Source organism: Paramisgurnus dabryanus, chromosome 4 (genome assembly GCF_030506205.2).
Source record: "Paramisgurnus dabryanus chromosome 4, PD_genome_1.1, whole genome shotgun sequence".
NCBI classification, from domain to species: domain Eukaryota; kingdom Metazoa; phylum Chordata; class Actinopteri; order Cypriniformes; family Cobitidae; genus Paramisgurnus; species Paramisgurnus dabryanus.
Genome location: NC_133340.1, coordinates 30,068,328 through 30,087,394, shown reverse-complemented (window position 1 = coordinate 30,087,394; position 19,067 = coordinate 30,068,328). Strand labels below are relative to the sequence as shown.

Sequence of the window (19,067 nt, the reverse complement as noted above, 5' to 3'; positions counted from 1 at the left end):
CATTATCCAACTACGGCACTGCCATTAACTGCAGAGATCAGCTCATTTGCATTTTAAAGGACACATACAAAAACTAAAACATTTTCCTCACCCTTACAAAGTGTCAATTTTAACATGATGTAATAAATTCTCTATATCATATTTTGAGCTAAAACAGCACATATGTACTCTGGAGACAACAAAGATTTCTTTTACAAAAAAGTTTTGCGAAATGTCCCCTTTAAAAAGAGCAACATTATTGTTCTTCTAGCAGTAATAGTACATGTGAGGTTAACTTTTCCCTGCAGCTGTTTCCTCGTGTTTACCCCCTTTCTCTCTCTCTCTTGTTTTTCTGACCCAGTGTTTTCATTTTTCTCCCCTCTCTTAATCTGATTAAGGTCACTTGTGTCCGTCTGTAAAACATTGTGGATCACGGCACAAACATCACATTCCTGAATCTCTACCACAGATACTGACCTGTGAAACTAACCAGACCTAAACAGAGATAAAAATGTAAAATAACACTTCTGATCAAAATTTAAAAAGATCTGAAAAATACTTTTGATTATCCAGACCTGGAATTTTCATTTAAAGGTGCCAAAGAATGCATTTAACAAATATTTTACATTGTTCTCAGTTTTCATCTCCATTTACAACCCTAATGCCTAATGTCTGTTATTACCTTATTTGAAAGGGTCATGAATAATAATGTTGAGCTCTGCTCTGATTGGCTGTTTCTCCTTCAGTAGCTCTGTGTGTTTGTAAACAGATCTTATGTTTGAGTCTGGATCAGATTTTGAGGAATAATCAATTGTTTGGAGATTGTTAATGGACGTTTCTGAGTGGTAAGTTTGTGTGTTTGTTTCAGTATGGACCTGCAAAACGTAACTGTAACGTCAATAGTAGAACTTCAGCTTAAACACTAGCATATAGCATTAACTAGCATATAGCATTAACTAGCATATAGTGCTAACTAGCATATAACGCTAACCCAGCAGTCACAACTTTGTTTTTATCATTATAACAACATTGTCATCTATGTCTACATAGATGTTTTACATTCTAGGGCACCTTTAAATTTCTCTGATAATCTCAGGATGATTCATGATTCAGGGTTCTGGATGAAGTCAACAAATACAACATGCTGTATTTTACTGTATTTTATTATAACAATTAATGCTGCACTAAATCACCTTAAAACATTCACAGTAAAATGTTCAAACAAAACACAGTGAGCAGTGATCATTGACTAAAGTTTAAGAACAAATAACCTAACAACACACAACTGAGACAACATAACACTGGAGTCCTGTTTCAGATTTCAGCTCTGCCTCATATCACGACTGTATCTTTAAATAGAGGAAGCACATGTTAAAACCTCATAAGCTTTATTCAATATAGCACTGGCAGTTTTCACAGGTTAGTTAAAGAGCTTAACTAGTGCATTACCAAGTCAATGTATTAAAAACATTCATTTAAAAGAGAAGCAACAAAAAAACAGACACCAAACAAACACAAGAAAGTCTGCATGTGGCTATTCCTGAATCTCACTTCATTCATTGTACAGGACACTAGATAGGGTGCTCATAAAGGACACTAGATAGGGTGCTCATACAGAACACTAGTTAGGGTGCTAGGAGTAACAAAACTATTATATGATTGACAGGAATTTAAATCAGATTCAAGCAATGGTGAAATTTTAGTGATTAGTGAAGGTCTAGCTGTGATGTCATTTCCTGTTTAGTGTGGCTGCGGTTGGACAGCTGGAGGGTCAGGAGAGGATACAGGAGGACAGGAATGAGATTTGATGCTGTTATCTTTACTGACAGCTTCATCAAAATCCAGCTTGAGTCCATTGACACTGATCTCCAGACAGCCGTGATAATACGCTGAGATGGGAGTGTTAGACAGAGGAAGATCTGCATAGAAACACACAGACAGACATGAAGAACAGTCATACACATCTCTTTATCTCCGGTCCTGTCTTCAGAGCAGATATAGTTCAGCTCCAGTAAATCCTGACAGATTTATTTGGTGTTTGTTCCTGCAACACTTTACTGATCAATAACGTAGCCAAACTGAACTTTTCTGCATGAACAACATAACTTCAATCCAATTTAAAAGAACAGCGTGTCCTCATGTTTGAACAAAATCTAATTCAGACTCAAACAAAAGTCTCATGTCCTCTTAGGAAATGTTGGAGCTCACTTCTGCATAAAAACATTTTTTTTTTGTCTTGGTTGATTTTATTTCAAAGGTTTTGGTTACCAGTTTTAGGATTGTATAAAGTGTTACGTTTATAACTACACATGGAGGACTATTTGATCCTGCAATAATAAAGGACAGGTGTCATGTCAGACTCATGAATGATTCATTAAATGAAAATAAACAAGTCAGTGAAGTTTGAAGGGACTAACCACCAGTTTCACCTAAACCATGATTCTAAAATGAATCCACTGCATCAGTTTGGAACGAGAGATCTCTTTATATACATCAGTGACAGATTTATTGATCTAATGTCCCTGATAAGACCATTTCACTGAACTAAACTGAACTGAGTGTTTGACAGAAAGGGAACATAAAGCGATTCAGAGGAGTGATATGATTATAATCAGATGAGTAAATCAAGTCATTTACCTGGAAGTCCTCCTATATAAGTGTGAACGTGGCTCTGAAGAGTGTTGTTGAGTTTGGATAAGGTCACATTCAGAGTCTCAGAGTCAGTGTAGATCACTGTGGAGGAGTTTGCTGTGAGCTGAATCTGATCTGGTGAGACTTTCATTTCTATCAGCAGCCGCTCTGGATAACACAACATGAGGGACTGAAGAACAGCAACAGAGACGCCATCCAGAAACACCTGGAGATCCTGAGATAACAAACACAAGAGTCTTACATCAGACTTCACTCCATCATCAATCATCTGTGTTACTGTGTATGTAGAAGAGTTTACCGCATCCTCCGGTCCTCGTGTTACCACGGCAACAGATAGAGGGACACTGTCATTGCTAACCAGGGCAAATAATACACCGGTACTGCTTGAAGGCCGAATAGTCATCGTAACGTCCACTAACCAGCTGCCTGATCGGCCTACACGGATATAGAAAACATCAACGTTACTGCTGTACAATTTAAACTCGTACTGTATGTAGACGTAGTGACATATACAGAATATAATATTGACTTAGCATTTAACTCTTTCCCCCTTTGAGTTCTATCATCAATTAAGAGAAAACGCTTCACTGCCAATGACGAGTTTTTACAGCAATCTATATTTCCGCTATTATCCACTAGGTGTCGCTCTTGCCCGATTTATAAAACACTAAAGCATCCACTGATCCAGAAACAGTAAAAACTCTGTGTATGTTTTGATCATCGCTCTGAATCTGATCTCTATCAAAATTCCTTTACAAAAACACAATTGTCTCAGCTTTCTGCTCAAAATTTGTTTTTTTTTAAGAAACCTACCCATATTTGAGAGGTGATATAAAGAGAACAAATGAAGATAGAATGAAACTTTTTTTTATTAAAAGCAGGGGGTCTGTTCTTTCATTTGAGATATTTGTTTGTTTATATATTAAAAGAAGAACATTTTCTAGAACGCATTGCGAAAATCATAAAAAATGCTGTCGCAGACGGGCCACTTTTTTAAACATTGGCAGGGAAAGAGTTAATCTATTCAGGTAACATGAAGTAAACTTCATCCATAACATTACACAAAACCAGAAGTTCATCTGCTCAGTAGGTTTGCTTAAAAGTATGATTTAGACATTTTACTGTTTAAACACTGCAAAAAATGATTTTCAAGAAAAAAATTCTTAAATGAAGAAGATGCTTTTTCTTGATTAACAAAACCACCCAAGAAAATAAGTCTAGTTTTTAGACCAAAAATATCAAATTTAGGTGATTTTGTGCGTACAACAAGCAAAAATATCTGCCAATGGGGTAGCAAATTTTTCTTGAATTAAGTGTTTTGAGAAAAATGTTCAAGATTTTTTTGCTTACTCTATTGGCAGATTTTTTTATGCACAAAATCATTTACATTGGATATTTTTGTTCTAAAAACTAGACTTATTTTTTGGGTCGTTTTGCTCATCAAGCATCTTAATTTAAATTTTTTTAGATATTTTTACTGAAAACAAGACAAAAATACTAAGAACATTTATTCTTGAAAATAATTTTTTGCAGTGAACTAGAAAGATTTTTACTGCAAACTTAATATTTGTGACCCTGGACCGCACAACCATTTATAATTCATATATTTGTAGCCATAGCCAACAATTCCAATCCAGTTTTTATGCCAAAAATCATTAGAATATTAAGTAAAGATCATGATCCATGAATTTCCTACTGTAAAAATGTATAAATATGTTTGTGAGTGGATGCAGTTGTTAAGGACATCATTTGACTTTAAAGGCAATGTTCTCAAATTTTTTTCCCTCAGATTCCAGATTTACAAATATTCTTAAAGGAAAGCTGATTTATTCAGAGTGGTTTTGTGGTCCAGATTCACAAATCTTCTGATAGACATAAGGAGGATTTTGAGAAGCATTAGTGTTAATCATGTGACGTTAATAAACAGATGAGTAAACTCACTGTAGTCAATGTTGAATTGAGCTAAACCTCCACCTGTGAAGAATGAACCTTTCTCCACAGAGACGTAACAATGTTTGCTCACTTTGTCCTGAATCACCTCCTTTACTCCAGACGCACCCTGATTCATCAGATTCCAACCTCGAATACAACCGTCCAACCTCGGATTAATCTGAGTCACAATCACCAAAAAAAGATCACACAAACATGAGGGAAATGTGTCTTATTTCTTAAACAATCATGTGAAATATTATTCAAGTGTTTGTTTAGAGTAAAGCGCTGTGATTTACGGGTTTGATGAGAGTCTGGGTGGGATTGGGCAGTCCAGCGATGTAAAATTTAGCATCCAGTTTATTATTGAGAGGCGTAAAGAGACGCTCAGGACTGTTAATACTCATGATGGCTTCTTTACTGATCTTTACACTGATGCTACCTGACAGCTCCTCTACTGAGATCTACAATAAACACAAACATTTAAAAAAATATCAAAACAATTCTGTCATCAGAAACAAGCAACTCTCAGATATACAACTCACCACGTGCCATTGACCGTCATTTATGGCTTTCCCTCCGCTCGTCACTTTATACGACCAATCATTTTTAAACTGGACCTCGATGCGGCCGCCCCGTAAACCCAACATAAACCACGAGTCCGCTCGAGATTCGGCGTACAGTATCACACCTTCTGGATCAAAGGTACGGAAATCAAATTCAGCTGCAAACCTGCGGCCACATACAGAGAGATTATTAGTATTATTTACTAGAGATTATTATTGTGTTATAATAATCATCTCATTTGATTCTTTCAAAATAAATCAATCTGACATCAGCAGCACATCATTTAACCTCACAATATGAATGCAGCAGGTTGGGATGTTGTTGCTTAGCAACCGTACACATCTGCTGTCAGACTCTGTAAGTCTTCATAATCATACTGATCTGGTTATGTCTACAGATTTACTAGTGGTTTATCTTTAACAATACTTACAGATAAACAGAAGTTTACTCATCATTATTCTTAAAAAGAAAGAAATCATATTTGATGGTAATAAAGTGAGTTTGTATACCTGGTGTCCGGCGGCAGAAGGAAGCGCAGATATAGGACCGATAAACCAGAGAACTGTTCTCCCAGATAAAGCATCTCCTCATGTTTATAATCATACAGATCCAAACACTGTGGGATCTTCTCACAAACACGGCCGTCCTCTGATAACCTCAAACCACTCCGGCCATCACAGTAACACCGGAAACTCCCGACTGTATTTAAACATTCACCATCACACACGTCCTGCTCACATTCATTTACATCTACACACACACACATATATGATTGTTTCAAAGTACACTGAAGAATCATTCAGAAACATTTCCTAAAGTAAAGAGGAGAGCCAGTGAGCTGTGTGTTATGTTGTCTTACCGACACATTGTTGTGATGTTGTGTTATATTTGTATCCTGTTGGGCAGCGACACTCAAATGTTCCTGGCATGTTGATGCATTTGGCCGGTTCAGCACATTTACTGGGATACAGGATACATTCATTAATGTCTGTAATAAAACACACATCATTAAACATCACTGTGTGTATCTATAGATCACTTAAAGGGGATATCACAAGACTTTTTTAAGTTGCCAAATAAATCTTTGGTGTCCCCAGAAGTATTACAGATCATTTATTATAAGATGTTAAAATTGCCTTTGTAGGTGTGAGCAAAAATCTGCTGTTTTTTGGTTTGTACTTTAAATGCAAATGAGCTGATCTCTGATAGTGCAGATTAAGGGGCGGTATTATTATAATAAGATCCCCTTCTGACATCACAAGGGGAGACAAATTTCAATGAGCTATTTATCGCATGCTTGCAGAGAATGGTTTACCAAAACTTCTTTTTTTCACATTTTCAAGGTTGATAGAAGCACTGGAAACCCAATTATAGCACGTAAACATGGAGAAAGTCTGATTTTCATCATATGTCCCCTTTAATCTGAAGGAGATGTAAATGTTTAGCTCTGCACAAGTTTCTTGACTTCTGTGGTTTCAGTATTACACAGGACCACACAGCTGAACAGGAATCATGTTTCCCTTTTACAGGAAAATCCAAGAATTCCTGGAACAGCTGTTGGATCTCGAACTCAACCTGGATCTCAACCAAACACTTGAGCACAAGACTGAAGACTGTTGTATTACACTGAGATCTGATATTAATAAAGAGCTCACCGAAGCAGTGAATGTCATCGTGTGTATAGAAACCTCGCTCACAACTGCACTTAAAACTGCCTGGGAAATTGTGACACGTTTGACTGCAAATCACATTTGGGTCTTCACATTCATTAATATCTGTAAACAAACACAGAGAAGAAATCCTATCAATAAACGTATTTGGCATTTATTACTGGTGCTCTTCATCATAACCAACAAACATATATTAGTAAAGATTCAAAGCAACATAATCTGAGTCGGATTTAGTGATGTTTATAAAAGTTTTTAAAGTGATAGTTCATCCAAAAATGAAAATTCTGTCATCATTTTCTCATCCCTTTCTTTTTTCTGATAAACACAAAAGAAGATATTTTGATAAATGATGGTAAGCACACAGCTGATTGTAACTTAAATAGTGCTTAACTTAAAATGACTTTAATTTTAGGAAAAACAAATACGATGAAATTCAATGGGTACCATCAGCTTTGTGCATACCATCATTTATCAAAACATCTTCTTTTGTCAATTTTATTTTTGGGTGAACTATCCCTTTAAGAGTCAAATGACATGATAACGTGTAACATAATAATCTGTGTTTCATTATAAAAAGAAGATTTTAAACTAAGTTAATAAAGTTATGATGACTTTTGGCCTGTTAGCATCACTATCCATCAAACATAAACACCAAAATAACATCAAGCCTATGCCAAAACTCAGAATAATAAAAACACATGAGATACAGAAAACATGGCATATGCCAGAGACACAACACAACACAAAGTACCCTGTGTGTGAAGTGTGTTTCTGTAGATGTGTGGATTTGATCTTCACCTTCCTCACATTCCTGACCCGTCCAACCCGGTTTACACACACATGTGTAAGAACCGTGACCGTCCACACAGCGCTCAGAACCGTCCGCGTTACACGGCAGAGGTAGACACTGATTACTGATCTCTAAAAAACAACACACAACACATTACAAACATATACACAAGCAGCTACACAATATCAACACTACTCAATGAGAAGAGTTCACCTTGAACGCACGTTCGGAGGTTCTGAGGGATTCCCGGCCCTGAGTTTGGATTTTTGATGCCCACCCGATGAGACCCCAAACAAACTACAACACAAACACACACACACAAACGCAGGGGTTTGTTATTCCGGACAATCAAGAGTGTTATGATTTAATTTCTTTCATTCAGCTTGAAGTCAAGAGTTGTGCAACAACATAATCTGTGCAATGTGTGTAGAAAGCAGAGAGAAAGCAGTCTGAGATCACTGACACTTGAATGTGTTGTTTGTGAATAAATGGCATTGAGCCCAAACAGTTTCACAATCAGATTATAACCTGACGGCCACTGAAACACAAACCCAGAGGTCATCTGACGCAATCTCACATTACCCACCAAACTCTTTTTACCGTAAGTTTGTGTTTTTTCACAAATATAATGACAATGACTTACCGATGTACCTGGGATAGAAATATTCCTGGAAAAGAAATAAAGAATGATTATAATCCGATCATTGTTAAGTGAGGAAATATTGATGTGGATGAGAAGTTTCTCACAGTTTCTGGATTGTTCTCAAAGATTTCTCGAGCTTCTTCTTTATTGCACATCTCCTCGATACACTCGCGCTCTAAATTACCTTTCCTATGCTCTTCAAACATTGCGTTTGCTCGTCTGTGTCGCATCAGAAACTCATGAGCTCGATTCTGTGAAAGAACTAAACACACACTTTTACTAAAGTACACTTATTCATTTTAACACATGCTTTTATTCAAGATCCAAGAATATGAATATTAGTCAAATGTACTATGGTATATTTTAAAGATCACTGTACAGCTGCTTATTCTGTCAGATAAATGTGAGTCATTAATATTAAATCTGTAAATCTTCATGAGAAGTTAAGATTATTGTGTCTTATAAAACATCTTTAACACACTGACCGTCTCTGATGGTGATTTTGGGGTTTTGTTTTCCTTTATTTATTTATTTGACAAAATTAACATGTACAAACAATGTGGCACCAAAGTTCAAAGTACAATACACCTCTTTACATTACATAGTAAGGAACAGGCGCATACAGCAAATACAAAAAAGAAGAAAAAACAAGCAAACAAAACTTTTTGAAAGCTTTTGATTTAGGTCAAATTCTTGATTTATGGAGACAATTTAGGTGGTGTTTTTGTTTTGCATAATAGTGAAGGCTTTGGTAGAGGAAACAAAATGATTATGAAATGCATGTTTTTTGTATGAGTATTTATTATCCAAATAAATCCAAATCAATATGATTGTCCTTAATCAGTCCATATGTAATGTCATGTGAGGTATTATCTGCTGAAGCATGAAACATGTCATAAATATCCAGCTGTAATTGATCAACATTGACACAATGATAAATAAATGTTCTGTGGTTCTGTATTGGTTGAGTTTCTAAACCATTTTGGACAAATTCACTGGATTGATGATATACACCATTTAATATTGAAAAATGAAAATCTTTAACTTTCCTAGCAGTTATATGACCAACCTTTAATGTTGAAATATGGTTGAAATAATGTCAGTTTTTATTTCAAAGTGGAAACAACATTTAATGCTAAACTGTTGCAAAAAAGATTTATAAAATGCTTAAAAATCAACATTGAGATTTGGTTGAAATAATGTCTGTTGTTTGTTCAACGTTTGTACTTTAAGGCAATTTCTTTTTATTATTTATTTTTTAGAATAGAGTTTCTCTACACTACAAGAGGATCAGAAGTGTTGTTAAATATAGTTCTTGTGGTTTTGTTCAAGTTTTAGTTTTAATATTTCGCGCAGCGCTGTTCTGGTGGTGACGTCACGCGATGTAACTGTGTAAACATGATAAAGCAGCGCGCGCTTTCTCTTATTTCTTTTATATTGTAAGAACGCGACTTTCTTACATGATTTTTAACAATTTATTATATTTAAATTTATTAAAATATGTTTTTATCGTACGTGTAAAGATGATGTCTTAAATATTTCCTATCATTCTCTACAGTAATGTAACGTTTATTTCACAACACCGTGTTAACATCAGTAAATCACAGTGAAAGTTTTACTGTAGTACATAAATGTCACTTTGATGTTTAAAGTTGGTAGATTGTTAGTAAAGTTACAGTAACTCAGTTCAGCACGATGTTTATGATGTTGTTGTTGTTATATAATATGAGTTTATAAAGTTCGGTTGAGTTTTACTCACATGACTGCGAGTCGCTGAGTTTAGCGGTCAGCAGCAGCAGGAGGAGGCCGAGCAGAGAGCCGCTAATCGCCGCGTCGCGTCCACACATCATCCCGCTGTTTGAGTCACTGAATCCGGACACTTTCTGTTAAAGATCCGCGCTGAGAAACTTGGGAATCCCGCTGAATGTGAGTCGTGTGATCGGAACAATAGAGTTGAATCAGATCTGAACCGATGATGAGCTGTGAACACTTCACCAAACACAGCTCATTATCGGTTAACTATGGGCTAACTAGTAGCCCTGTTCACTACTGTAAAGGGTAAGATAACTGAAAGATAAGAATCACACACACAGATGAGATAATTATGATATTTAATCTCACATTTTCCTATCGAGTTGGAAAATAAAGAAAGCAAATATGATGTTTTATCATAGCTGAACACATACGAGATCTTTTTATTTAATATCTAACACATGAAACTCAAACTGAGATTATTGCTGAAATCTCAGAAGTTTCTCCTGAAAGAAAGTTTACAGTCATCTGAGTCAAATGTACTCAGATCAGATGAAAGCTTCAATCAAAAGTCAGAGATCTTAATATCAACCTAAAATATTCTTCCAACACAAACTTTGTTTTATTGCTACGATTCAAAAGAAACATCTGAGACAAATGAATATTTACATAAGAAAGCTGAAACAATGATCATCTGAACAGTCAATATGACCAAATAACATTAAACAACTCAATATTTTTCAATGACTTTATATAAAATCCCATGGATATGGATTTCTTTTTTAACACAATGGAAAATAATTCAAACACAGATATTATTAGTTTGCTATTGCCTTCATTTGGATCCACAGATCAATCCTTTAGTTCTGTACACACATCATCATCATCATCATCATCATCACACATTTACATTTAATCGTTTCTTAATCTAAGATTTAACAAAAAACATTATTGCATTATTCATTTAAACTGTGCATCTGGAGTTTTAAAACCACAAAAGCATCATTCTGTGATATAAAAATAAATAGGTTTTCATTTTGGGAAGAAACTATGGACCGTACTAAAATTAAGACAATATCTTACCAATAAAACATGCATCACATGACTGTATGTTAACATATATGTACATCAGAAATGTATATGGACACAAAAGCTGGAAACACTCACAATCTAAATCTGATTTTGGTGCATATCTGATTGGACTCATTGTGTATCACAACTGTTCAGATCCGATCTGTGCGTCCTGTAGCGTTCTGCCGTTTTCTGGATTGTCTGAACTGTTTCTATGGCAATGACACTGAGCTGGCACGACAATCTGCCTCGATGTCTGGCGTGTTTATGTTTTACGTGACGTAACCGAAAAGCTACCCAAATGTGATCAGAGCCATCAGACTGAAATGGATTTCAAACCACCTCTGGATGTAGCCTGGAACGGATTAGAAAAAAACGGATTTCATGTGGATTTTTGCCGTTAACACGTTTTAAATGTGATTGGATTCCAATTTCGGATATGCATCAAAATCAGATTTGGACTGACAGTGTGAACAAACTGAAATACATATCTGGGTTATATTTCACCCAAATATAAATATGAAACTATAAATAAATCATTTCTATTTTGCATAAAGAAAATAAAAGAAAGCCTGGACTTTATGACCGATGTTTAGACATTTTCTTTCTGAAAGGTTTTTCTGTCATTCTATTTATATTTCCGAACAAAAAATTGCATAAAAATACTGTTTTACAATAAAAAAGTCATCTAATACCATGATTAAATCAAAATCAATGAAACGAAGTATGACACTATCATGATGGACGGTAGCGCATCAGTTTTGACTCACTGGGAATTAAACCCACAACCCTGTTGTTGCAAGCACACTGCTTTACCAGATGAGGAAAACTTAAACAATGTATTACTGTTTATGCATTACAGTCATAAACCGCTTTATTGCATAACAATACTGAAAATTTAGGCTAAATTGGCTTCATTATTATGAAAAAACAGTCAAGAAATCTCAACTGTCTTTAACTTTTCTATATACAAACTATACTTGTCTTTTTTTTTTTGATTTTGAGGTGATATGAGTTGAACTCATCTTGACAGGTCATCAAATATTTATCATTGATGAACACACACGCAGAGATAAAGGAGAACCTACAGAACACACAACGAAATGTACAAAACACAGAATGTTACAGAACTATAACCTAACCCATGATTTGATTAAAGAAAGCTGAAGCAATGAGAAACTAATAAACTCTTAGTGTGACACCACATACTCCAATACACACAAAACTACATTTCCCATAAAGCAGCATTTCTTCAGCTGGCGTGATGATTGGCTGACATGTAACATCAGGGGGAGGGGCTTAAAAAGGGACAAAACAATACTGAAGTATCTGAAGGAAGTATTAATCTCATTATATGAGTTATAAACATTGATTACAGTAAATATCTGAGATTTAATCTCAAGTCTCCATCAGATTTCCCATCTGACAGCAAAGCATTCTGGGAGCTGATGTTTAGTCCTTACAGTAAAACTGAGTACTCAGTTCATAAAAACATCCAGAGGTTTTCTTCTGGTAAAAAATAAATCTTAAAATGTTAAAACGTGCCGTGAGGCGTCCACAGGATCATGTGACGTATAAAGTGCGTCTGTCACGGAGAAAGCTGCTTTGATGTAAAAGAGAAGAGATATTCCTCTCTGTCAATCAATCACAGCTGTCAGAAGTGTCCTGTATGTGTGATGTCACTGTTGTTGTGAAGATCACTGATGGCTCAGATGGAGTATGTGGTGCTTTCTGAATGTTGACGTACGTAACACTGGAAACTCTGATCACCGATTGGATGCTCCCTGAAAACACAAACATGATACACGTGTTACACTTTGCTTCATTTAAACAACAAAAATTACAACAAAAAAATTGATTTCAGTTTAAATCTGTTGTGTTTATTCTCTACAACGCTTTGCCCAATACAAACTGTTTCAAATAAGTTGGTTTAGTGATACTGGTTTAGTGTGATACTCACTGGCTGCCATACTTGGTTTTTCTAAACTTGTCTCGTTTATATTGCATGTGCTGCTGCTCCAGCGTCTGAACGGCTGAGATGACGAGTCTCAGAGTTTTGTACGTCTCCTGCGGGTCATCGATCACAAATGTGGAGTATTCCTCCTGCTCGGGCCCATCGTACACTGATTTACTGCCACACGCCTCTGAGAACGGAAAAAAAATTATTGGATACCTCATCTAAATTATTAAACAGTTTTATTCGAGGTAAATCAATCTTGTTATGTTTGTGTTTATGTTTAGTCATCATCACTCACCCTGCATCTTCACTAGTTTAGACATATACGTGTTAAAGAGTGAATAAATCCTCTCAGTCTCTCGATCTCCATCCACATCCAGCTGAATGTTTGCAGGAAGACCACTGTAAAATCACAACAACAAACTTAACATTCATTCAACCCAAATTAACTTCTGATAAGATTTTTAAATCATCTTGGTGTTTGTGCTCTTTAAATCATGAACATGAGCGTGCATTAAATCACTGTGTACACAACACAATGTCTGATACATCTATCGATCTATTTCCTATTTAACACCAAAGTTGTTCAGTAGACGTGAGGACACGGCTGCGTTAAAGGCGTCTCACCCCGTGCAGGGCGTACAGCCGGGCGCTGCGTCTGCAGACATCTTGCAGCAGAGCCAATGGCCGTTGAGGTAAGCAGACGGATGATAGGTGCTCAGACGCTTGCGGTTACACTGACTGACTTTAGTCAAGATATCGATCCAGTCCCGGGCCTCCACACAGTTATTGGCCTGGATGTAGAGCGCCCTCTCTGGCTGGATGACCTGAAACATCTGGTGAAAAACAATACTAATGTTACTTCACCTCCTGCATGTCATCGTAGTCCCAGAAGAAAAGGGTGTTTTTTATCATCCTAAGAAAAACTAGACACTGATAACTAACAGCTCTAACGTCACAGACTCGTTGTTAGATGTGTGTATTTCTTACATTTTTCATTTTAAAGGACTCTTCCTCCAGTCTCTCTACAGCCAGAATGTTTTCTATAGGAATACTGCAAAGAGCGCCATCTCCTGGACACAACACAACAACACAACAATATCAGCTTCATACACAATAGCAGCATATAGACAAACAGTCTGCGTGTGTGTGTGTGTGTGTTTCTTCTGTTCTTCATCACTAGATTATATATCAGCACCTGAGGATCGAGTTAACCCCATGTGTCTTTCTAAAGCTATAGCGTTATATCTGTATGTGTGACAGATCTCGATATAAACATGACAGATATGATCTGATAAAAAGAGACAGACAGACACCTGTAATGAGAGTGAAGGACAAACCTCTTGAATTACCTTTGGCTTTATGGTAGGTGAACTCGTGGTTAGTGAGACGAAACCATCTCTTCTTGAAGTTCTTCAGACCGAAGCGGTTTCGCCCCTGAGCGCGTTTGATCATGAATCTAGAAAGATGGAGGCCAGTAAAGGTTAAAGAGGACAAAAAACCTTTAAAGAGCTTTAAACCAGTTAAAGTCTAACTTAAATTCCCTCCGGTCTGATTCATACACTAAAAATAACTCACTAATATTATTAATTCAATCATTCTGACATCATCATAAAACCAACAACCCGCAGAATACTGAGTAGATAAAGTAGATATCGAGGGGAGGAGCTTACGCCACAGATGAGTGGGGCTTACCTCGAGTCGGTTTACACAATGATAACGTAGTTTAGGTCAAGCTCTCAAACTTTAAAACTTCACTGTGGTTTAGGGTATAATAAATGTTTCCTCACAGTCCTGAAATCATACTACATGTATGACTAATGATCGCAACAAACTTCCTCATTACAGCCACAACGCACATGACATTAAATAAACCAATCAAAATCATTTGGATATTTGTTCATCCCACCCACTTGAGGCTCAGCCGCCCATTTGCAGCTGGCACCGACCCCTCAGGTTGTCAGGTTGCTTGAGTTTATCACTCCTCAACTTGACCCATCTTTGTTTTTATTATCGTTAGCGAAGGACCTGATGGGAGGGGTTTTAGCAGACCAATCAAATCACTTACGGTGCACGTAGAATGGACGCATTGTTACAATTTTGCAGAGGTGCACGTCAGGCTATACACAACTATAAATCACACTTAACACTGAAGGGGAAAAGACTACACTACACCACACTACACTACACTACACTACACTACACTACACTACACTACACTACCTTCATTATGGGATGTCTTTATTCTGTGTGGTTTCAAATTTGTATATGAATAGATCATATACACTGGGATGCTATAAACATGATAAGGAGGCTCATATTTAGGGTCAAAGGTCACAATGGCATCTGATGCAGATGTCTCTTACCTGCCAGAGGCTTTCACATCAAATCTCTTTATACCCAGTTTAACACACAGCAGAGGAACACAAACACATACGCACATGCTGATGTGTCCTCTCTCACACACACACACACACACACACACACACACACAGAAACATGTGTAACTCACCCCTCTTTCAACATGATGGGCGTCTCAATGCTCTTCTGATCCCAGCGACCCGATGATGATATCAGATCCAAAAACTGAAACACAGACCACATGAAGTACATATTAATGTGTGATTATATCTGTGTTAGATGACATCTCAATTTATTTTTGGACCGATATTAAATCATCTGATGTCAGTGTGATTTTAGTAAAGTCTGAGAAATATAAAGTATCTTTATTAATCTCTATTGTTATCTGGGTCACAGTACATGCAGTGATATTTTGTTATCTTATGTAAAGACATCCTCATGTATTCATAAATGAAAATTCACTTACATTCTTTACAGCATCAGCGTACTTTTGTTCATTGAAATAATCGTAGAAGGCAGCCATGTAAGTCTCTTTGAAATTGGCCTATCAGATACAGAGAAACATGTTTGTCATCATTATGTGGCACATTATTGATTGATTGTCTATATACAGAAATCCAGACTCACAGATTTAGACTTGGCGAGACTTCCCAGAGTCTGGATGGTTTTGGATATAAGAGTGAGGGTTCGTGATGTGCACGGATCCTTGATGAGGGAAGAATATTTTAATTTAATTTCTGTCACATGAACACAGACACTAGACTGTGAGTCCACATGATGTGATACACACCGGGTGATGCGGTCGCAGGTGGAAAAGATTTGGTGACAAGATTGCAGGTGCAAAGAACCGGAGGAAGATAAAACTGCTGACAGCTGTGTACCGCACGTCTGGATCAACTGCAACACAACAAAACAAAACACATCTTCATCAATATCTGAGTAAATGTAAAATAATCAGACTGACATAACGTTGTCCTCGCTGCAGTGCTCATCTGTGACCTGAAGGTGGCGATATGCACTGGGTTAGTAACAAACCCACGACTACAGGATGATTATTAATGCTAATGTCTTTATATTATAATAATGTCAAGATTTCTCTGATGAATGATTATGTGTTAGCCGTTACCCTGAAAACGTGTCGCTGCAGATTCTCGTAGAGAGAAGAAGATATCACACATGACCGTCGGGCAGCTGACGCCTGAGCTGGTGATGATATTAAAGATACGATCCACGTAATGCCGTAAGTTTTCCTGTGGACAGAAATTGATACGGTTTCACTTACAGATGAACATGTAATACTCCAGCGTCTCATAACAGAGATTCATGGATGTGTAGATCATCTCTAGAAGTCTAAACATAAAGTTGCTTTACAACACAAATGTCAATTAGCTGAACTAGCAAAAAAAAGTTTTTAATCTTGTCATTTCATCTCATGATGTTGTAAGTTTATTGGTGTTTTGACATGTAACTGCATTATAAGCTTTTTTCTCTCAGTATGGTATTTAAATAAAATAATAAATGTGATGTATTTGAACTACACAACACACACACACACACACACACACACACACACACACACACACGAGTGTAACGCACCCTGTTTGTATCCAGATTCTCCGACTCTTTCAGCTTGACAGGATCAATCTCACATGGTTTGTGGTCAGTACAAATCTACAGAGACAGAAACAGTAGAAGTTAACAGGATTTTTACCTTGCCTATGATAAACTTACCACCGCTGTTTACGGTTACCAGTCAAGAGCTTTACCCACGACTCTCTATGATATTCTGTCTCTAACATCTCTCTGACCATTCACTTCAATCTTAGTGTAATAGTTTAACAGTTTTATCATCCATTAGATGCAAAGCGTTAAGTCAAGTATCATCACACATCTCTCCTCAACACGTGAGATAAAAATCATTCATTCATGTGTCCATGAGGAATCGCTCAATAGATAAAGCTTTGCATGAGCAGCTCAAAGGCCTTGAGGTTTGATCCCCACACTGCAAAAATATGACTTTTTTTTATTCAGTATTTTTGTCTTCTTTCCAGTACAAATATCTAAAAAGTCTTAAATTTCGATGCTTTTTCTTGATGAGCAAAACACCCCAAGAATTTGATATTTTTGGTCTAAAAACTAGACTTATTTTCTTGGGTCGTTTTGCTCATCAAGAAAAAGCATCTTCATTTAAGAATTTATAAATATTTTTACTGAAAACAAGACAAAAATACTAAGATTTTTTTTCTTGAAAATAATTTTTTGCAGTGTAGCTTTTAAGACAAAAAAAACACATAAAATTTAAGTGAATTTGTGCTGAAAACAAACAATTTTTTTTCCCCATTGGCAGATTTTATTTGCGTGTTTTAATCACATATTCACTTAAATTTGATGTTCTTTTTGTCTAAAAACTAGACTTATTTCCTTAGGAAATAAAGAACATACATCTGAATTGAAGAATATTAGATATTTGTACTGAAAACAAGACAAAAAATACTAAATAAGAAAGTCATTTTTTGCAGTGCAGAGAACACATCTTGAATGAATGATTACTGGCTTTAGATAAAATGTGAATGTGTAAGAGACTAACTTCATCAATCACAGGCTTTAGGGTGACCTGCAGGTAATGCATCCCAGCCAGTTTCATGGTCTCATCGATGCATTTAGATGTGAGGGAGTTTCCTCTGAAGATGGTGTTTGGATCCCTGAAAATAACACGAGGAGCAGAAAAAACTTTACATGCACATCAGAAACATCTGCACAGTCTGTTCAAACATTCAGCCAAAGATTTTCTCTTTCACAGACCAACAACTTGATTGATAATTTATTCCTTTATGTATGAGAGAGATTTTTATAGTGACCGCTGTGTGTGTGACTCACTGTGTGCGCTTGATCTCTGCATGGGCAATGGCACTGAGGAAAGGCACAATTTTTCCGTAGTGCAGGAAGAGTCGGACCAGAGGGACGGCCGCTTCCTGTTTCTCTCGGCACACCTCGCCCAAAATGTGCGCAGCAGACGCAGAGACGGGCTGTGATGCAAACACACACGCGTTCATGTTTACACAGTGCTAATTATATGAAAACCATCATCACAGACACACACACAGACCTCGACGTGTGCAGAATGCAGCAGCAGGTCTCTGAGAGGATTATAATGTTCGGTAGGAAACACGTGATCCTCTGTGTAAATGATGTTGAGTCTTAGTGAACCCAGCTCATCAGCTTTAACTGACTTGTTACCGTTATCTCTGGGCTGAAGAAAGTACCTGAGCATAGAAGAACAGTCATGATCTCTTACATCACCACATCATTCATTAAAGACACAGACCGTGAGGTCACGAGGGTCGTACCATGCGTCGTGAACGCCCGACTGTCCCAGTACCTTCAGTGGTACTCGTACCTCTCCCAGAAACTCATCTCCAAATTTCAGATTGCTGGCGGTCCACAGATCCACCCTGAGAGGAAACAGTCATACTCGTGTGTTTACTCATTTAACAGCAATCATATACTCTACATCTGCTTTATAATGTTTCTGAAGGGAATTGATTTTATTTTAAAGAAGCAAATTCAGACTCACTTGAGCGCAAGTTTGTCCACATCATCTTCTTCAACATCAAACTGGCGTTTGGTGTAGCTGAGCGGTTTGGTCACCTGTCAGATGAAACAGAAAGAGACTCTTTAAACATTTCTAACACGTGC

The 19,067-nt window shown here is 36.8% G+C and overlaps 2 protein-coding genes across 3 annotated transcripts in view; both read right to left on the bottom strand.

Moving 5' to 3' along the window:
- Positions 1 to 1,124: 1,124 nt before the first annotated feature.
- On the bottom strand, positions 1,125 to 10,234 carry pros1 (protein S). The gene is made up of 14 exons (XM_073814377.1): positions 9,990 to 10,234; positions 8,335 to 8,492; positions 8,231 to 8,255; positions 7,801 to 7,884; positions 7,596 to 7,718; positions 6,783 to 6,902; positions 5,987 to 6,115; positions 5,637 to 5,877; positions 5,106 to 5,292; positions 4,860 to 5,024; positions 4,573 to 4,741; positions 2,930 to 3,066; positions 2,617 to 2,845; positions 1,125 to 1,898 (listed from the first exon to the last, which is right to left on the bottom strand). The coding sequence occupies exons 1-14, from the start codon at positions 10,078 to 10,080 to the stop codon at positions 1,720 to 1,722; spliced, it is 2,037 nt and encodes a 678-aa protein (XP_073670478.1). The 5' UTR covers positions 10,081 to 10,234; the 3' UTR covers positions 1,125 to 1,719.
- Positions 10,235 to 10,324: 90 nt separating this feature from the next.
- rasa3 (RAS p21 protein activator 3) overlaps positions 10,325 to 19,067 on the bottom strand; it is a 36,781-nt gene continuing 28,038 nt past the window's right edge. The window contains exons 8-24 of one of the 2 annotated variants that reach the window (XM_065254037.2): positions 18,946 to 19,019; positions 18,719 to 18,823; positions 18,478 to 18,634; positions 18,249 to 18,397; positions 17,959 to 18,073; positions 16,968 to 17,042; positions 16,498 to 16,621; positions 16,162 to 16,268; positions 15,999 to 16,076; positions 15,838 to 15,915; positions 15,523 to 15,596; positions 14,351 to 14,469; positions 14,001 to 14,083; positions 13,638 to 13,846; positions 13,309 to 13,412; positions 13,014 to 13,197; positions 10,325 to 12,837 (exon numbers count right to left, since the gene is read on the bottom strand). In XM_065254037.2, the coding sequence (XP_065110109.1) occupies positions 12,762 to 12,837; positions 13,014 to 13,197; positions 13,309 to 13,412; positions 13,638 to 13,846; positions 14,001 to 14,083; positions 14,351 to 14,469; positions 15,523 to 15,596; positions 15,838 to 15,915; positions 15,999 to 16,076; positions 16,162 to 16,268; positions 16,498 to 16,621; positions 16,968 to 17,042; positions 17,959 to 18,073; positions 18,249 to 18,397; positions 18,478 to 18,634; positions 18,719 to 18,823; positions 18,946 to 19,019 (1,911 nt within the window). In that variant the 3' untranslated portion in view covers positions 10,325 to 12,761. The remainder of the gene's footprint in view (positions 12,838 to 13,013; positions 13,198 to 13,308; positions 13,413 to 13,637; positions 13,847 to 14,000; positions 14,084 to 14,350; positions 14,470 to 15,522; positions 15,597 to 15,837; positions 15,916 to 15,998; positions 16,077 to 16,161; positions 16,269 to 16,497; positions 16,622 to 16,967; positions 17,043 to 17,958; positions 18,074 to 18,248; positions 18,398 to 18,477; positions 18,635 to 18,718; positions 18,824 to 18,945; positions 19,020 to 19,067) is intronic. The other variant, XM_065254038.2, reaches the window with a different exon arrangement.

Excerpts from the sequence above, each read along its gene's own strand:
- pros1 (XM_073814377.1), bottom strand. The coding sequence starts at position 10,080 with ATGATGTGTGGACGCGACGCGGCGATTAGCGGCTCTCTGCTCGGCCTC. Across the intron at positions 4,742-4,859 it reads CCCAGACTCTCATCAAACCC|ATTAATCCGAGGTTGGACGG; the intron begins GTAAATCACAGC and ends ATTGTGACTCAG. Across the intron at positions 1,899-2,616 it reads TTATATAGGAGGACTTCCAG|ATCTTCCTCTGTCTAACACT; the intron begins GTAAATGACTTG and ends GTTTCTATGCAG.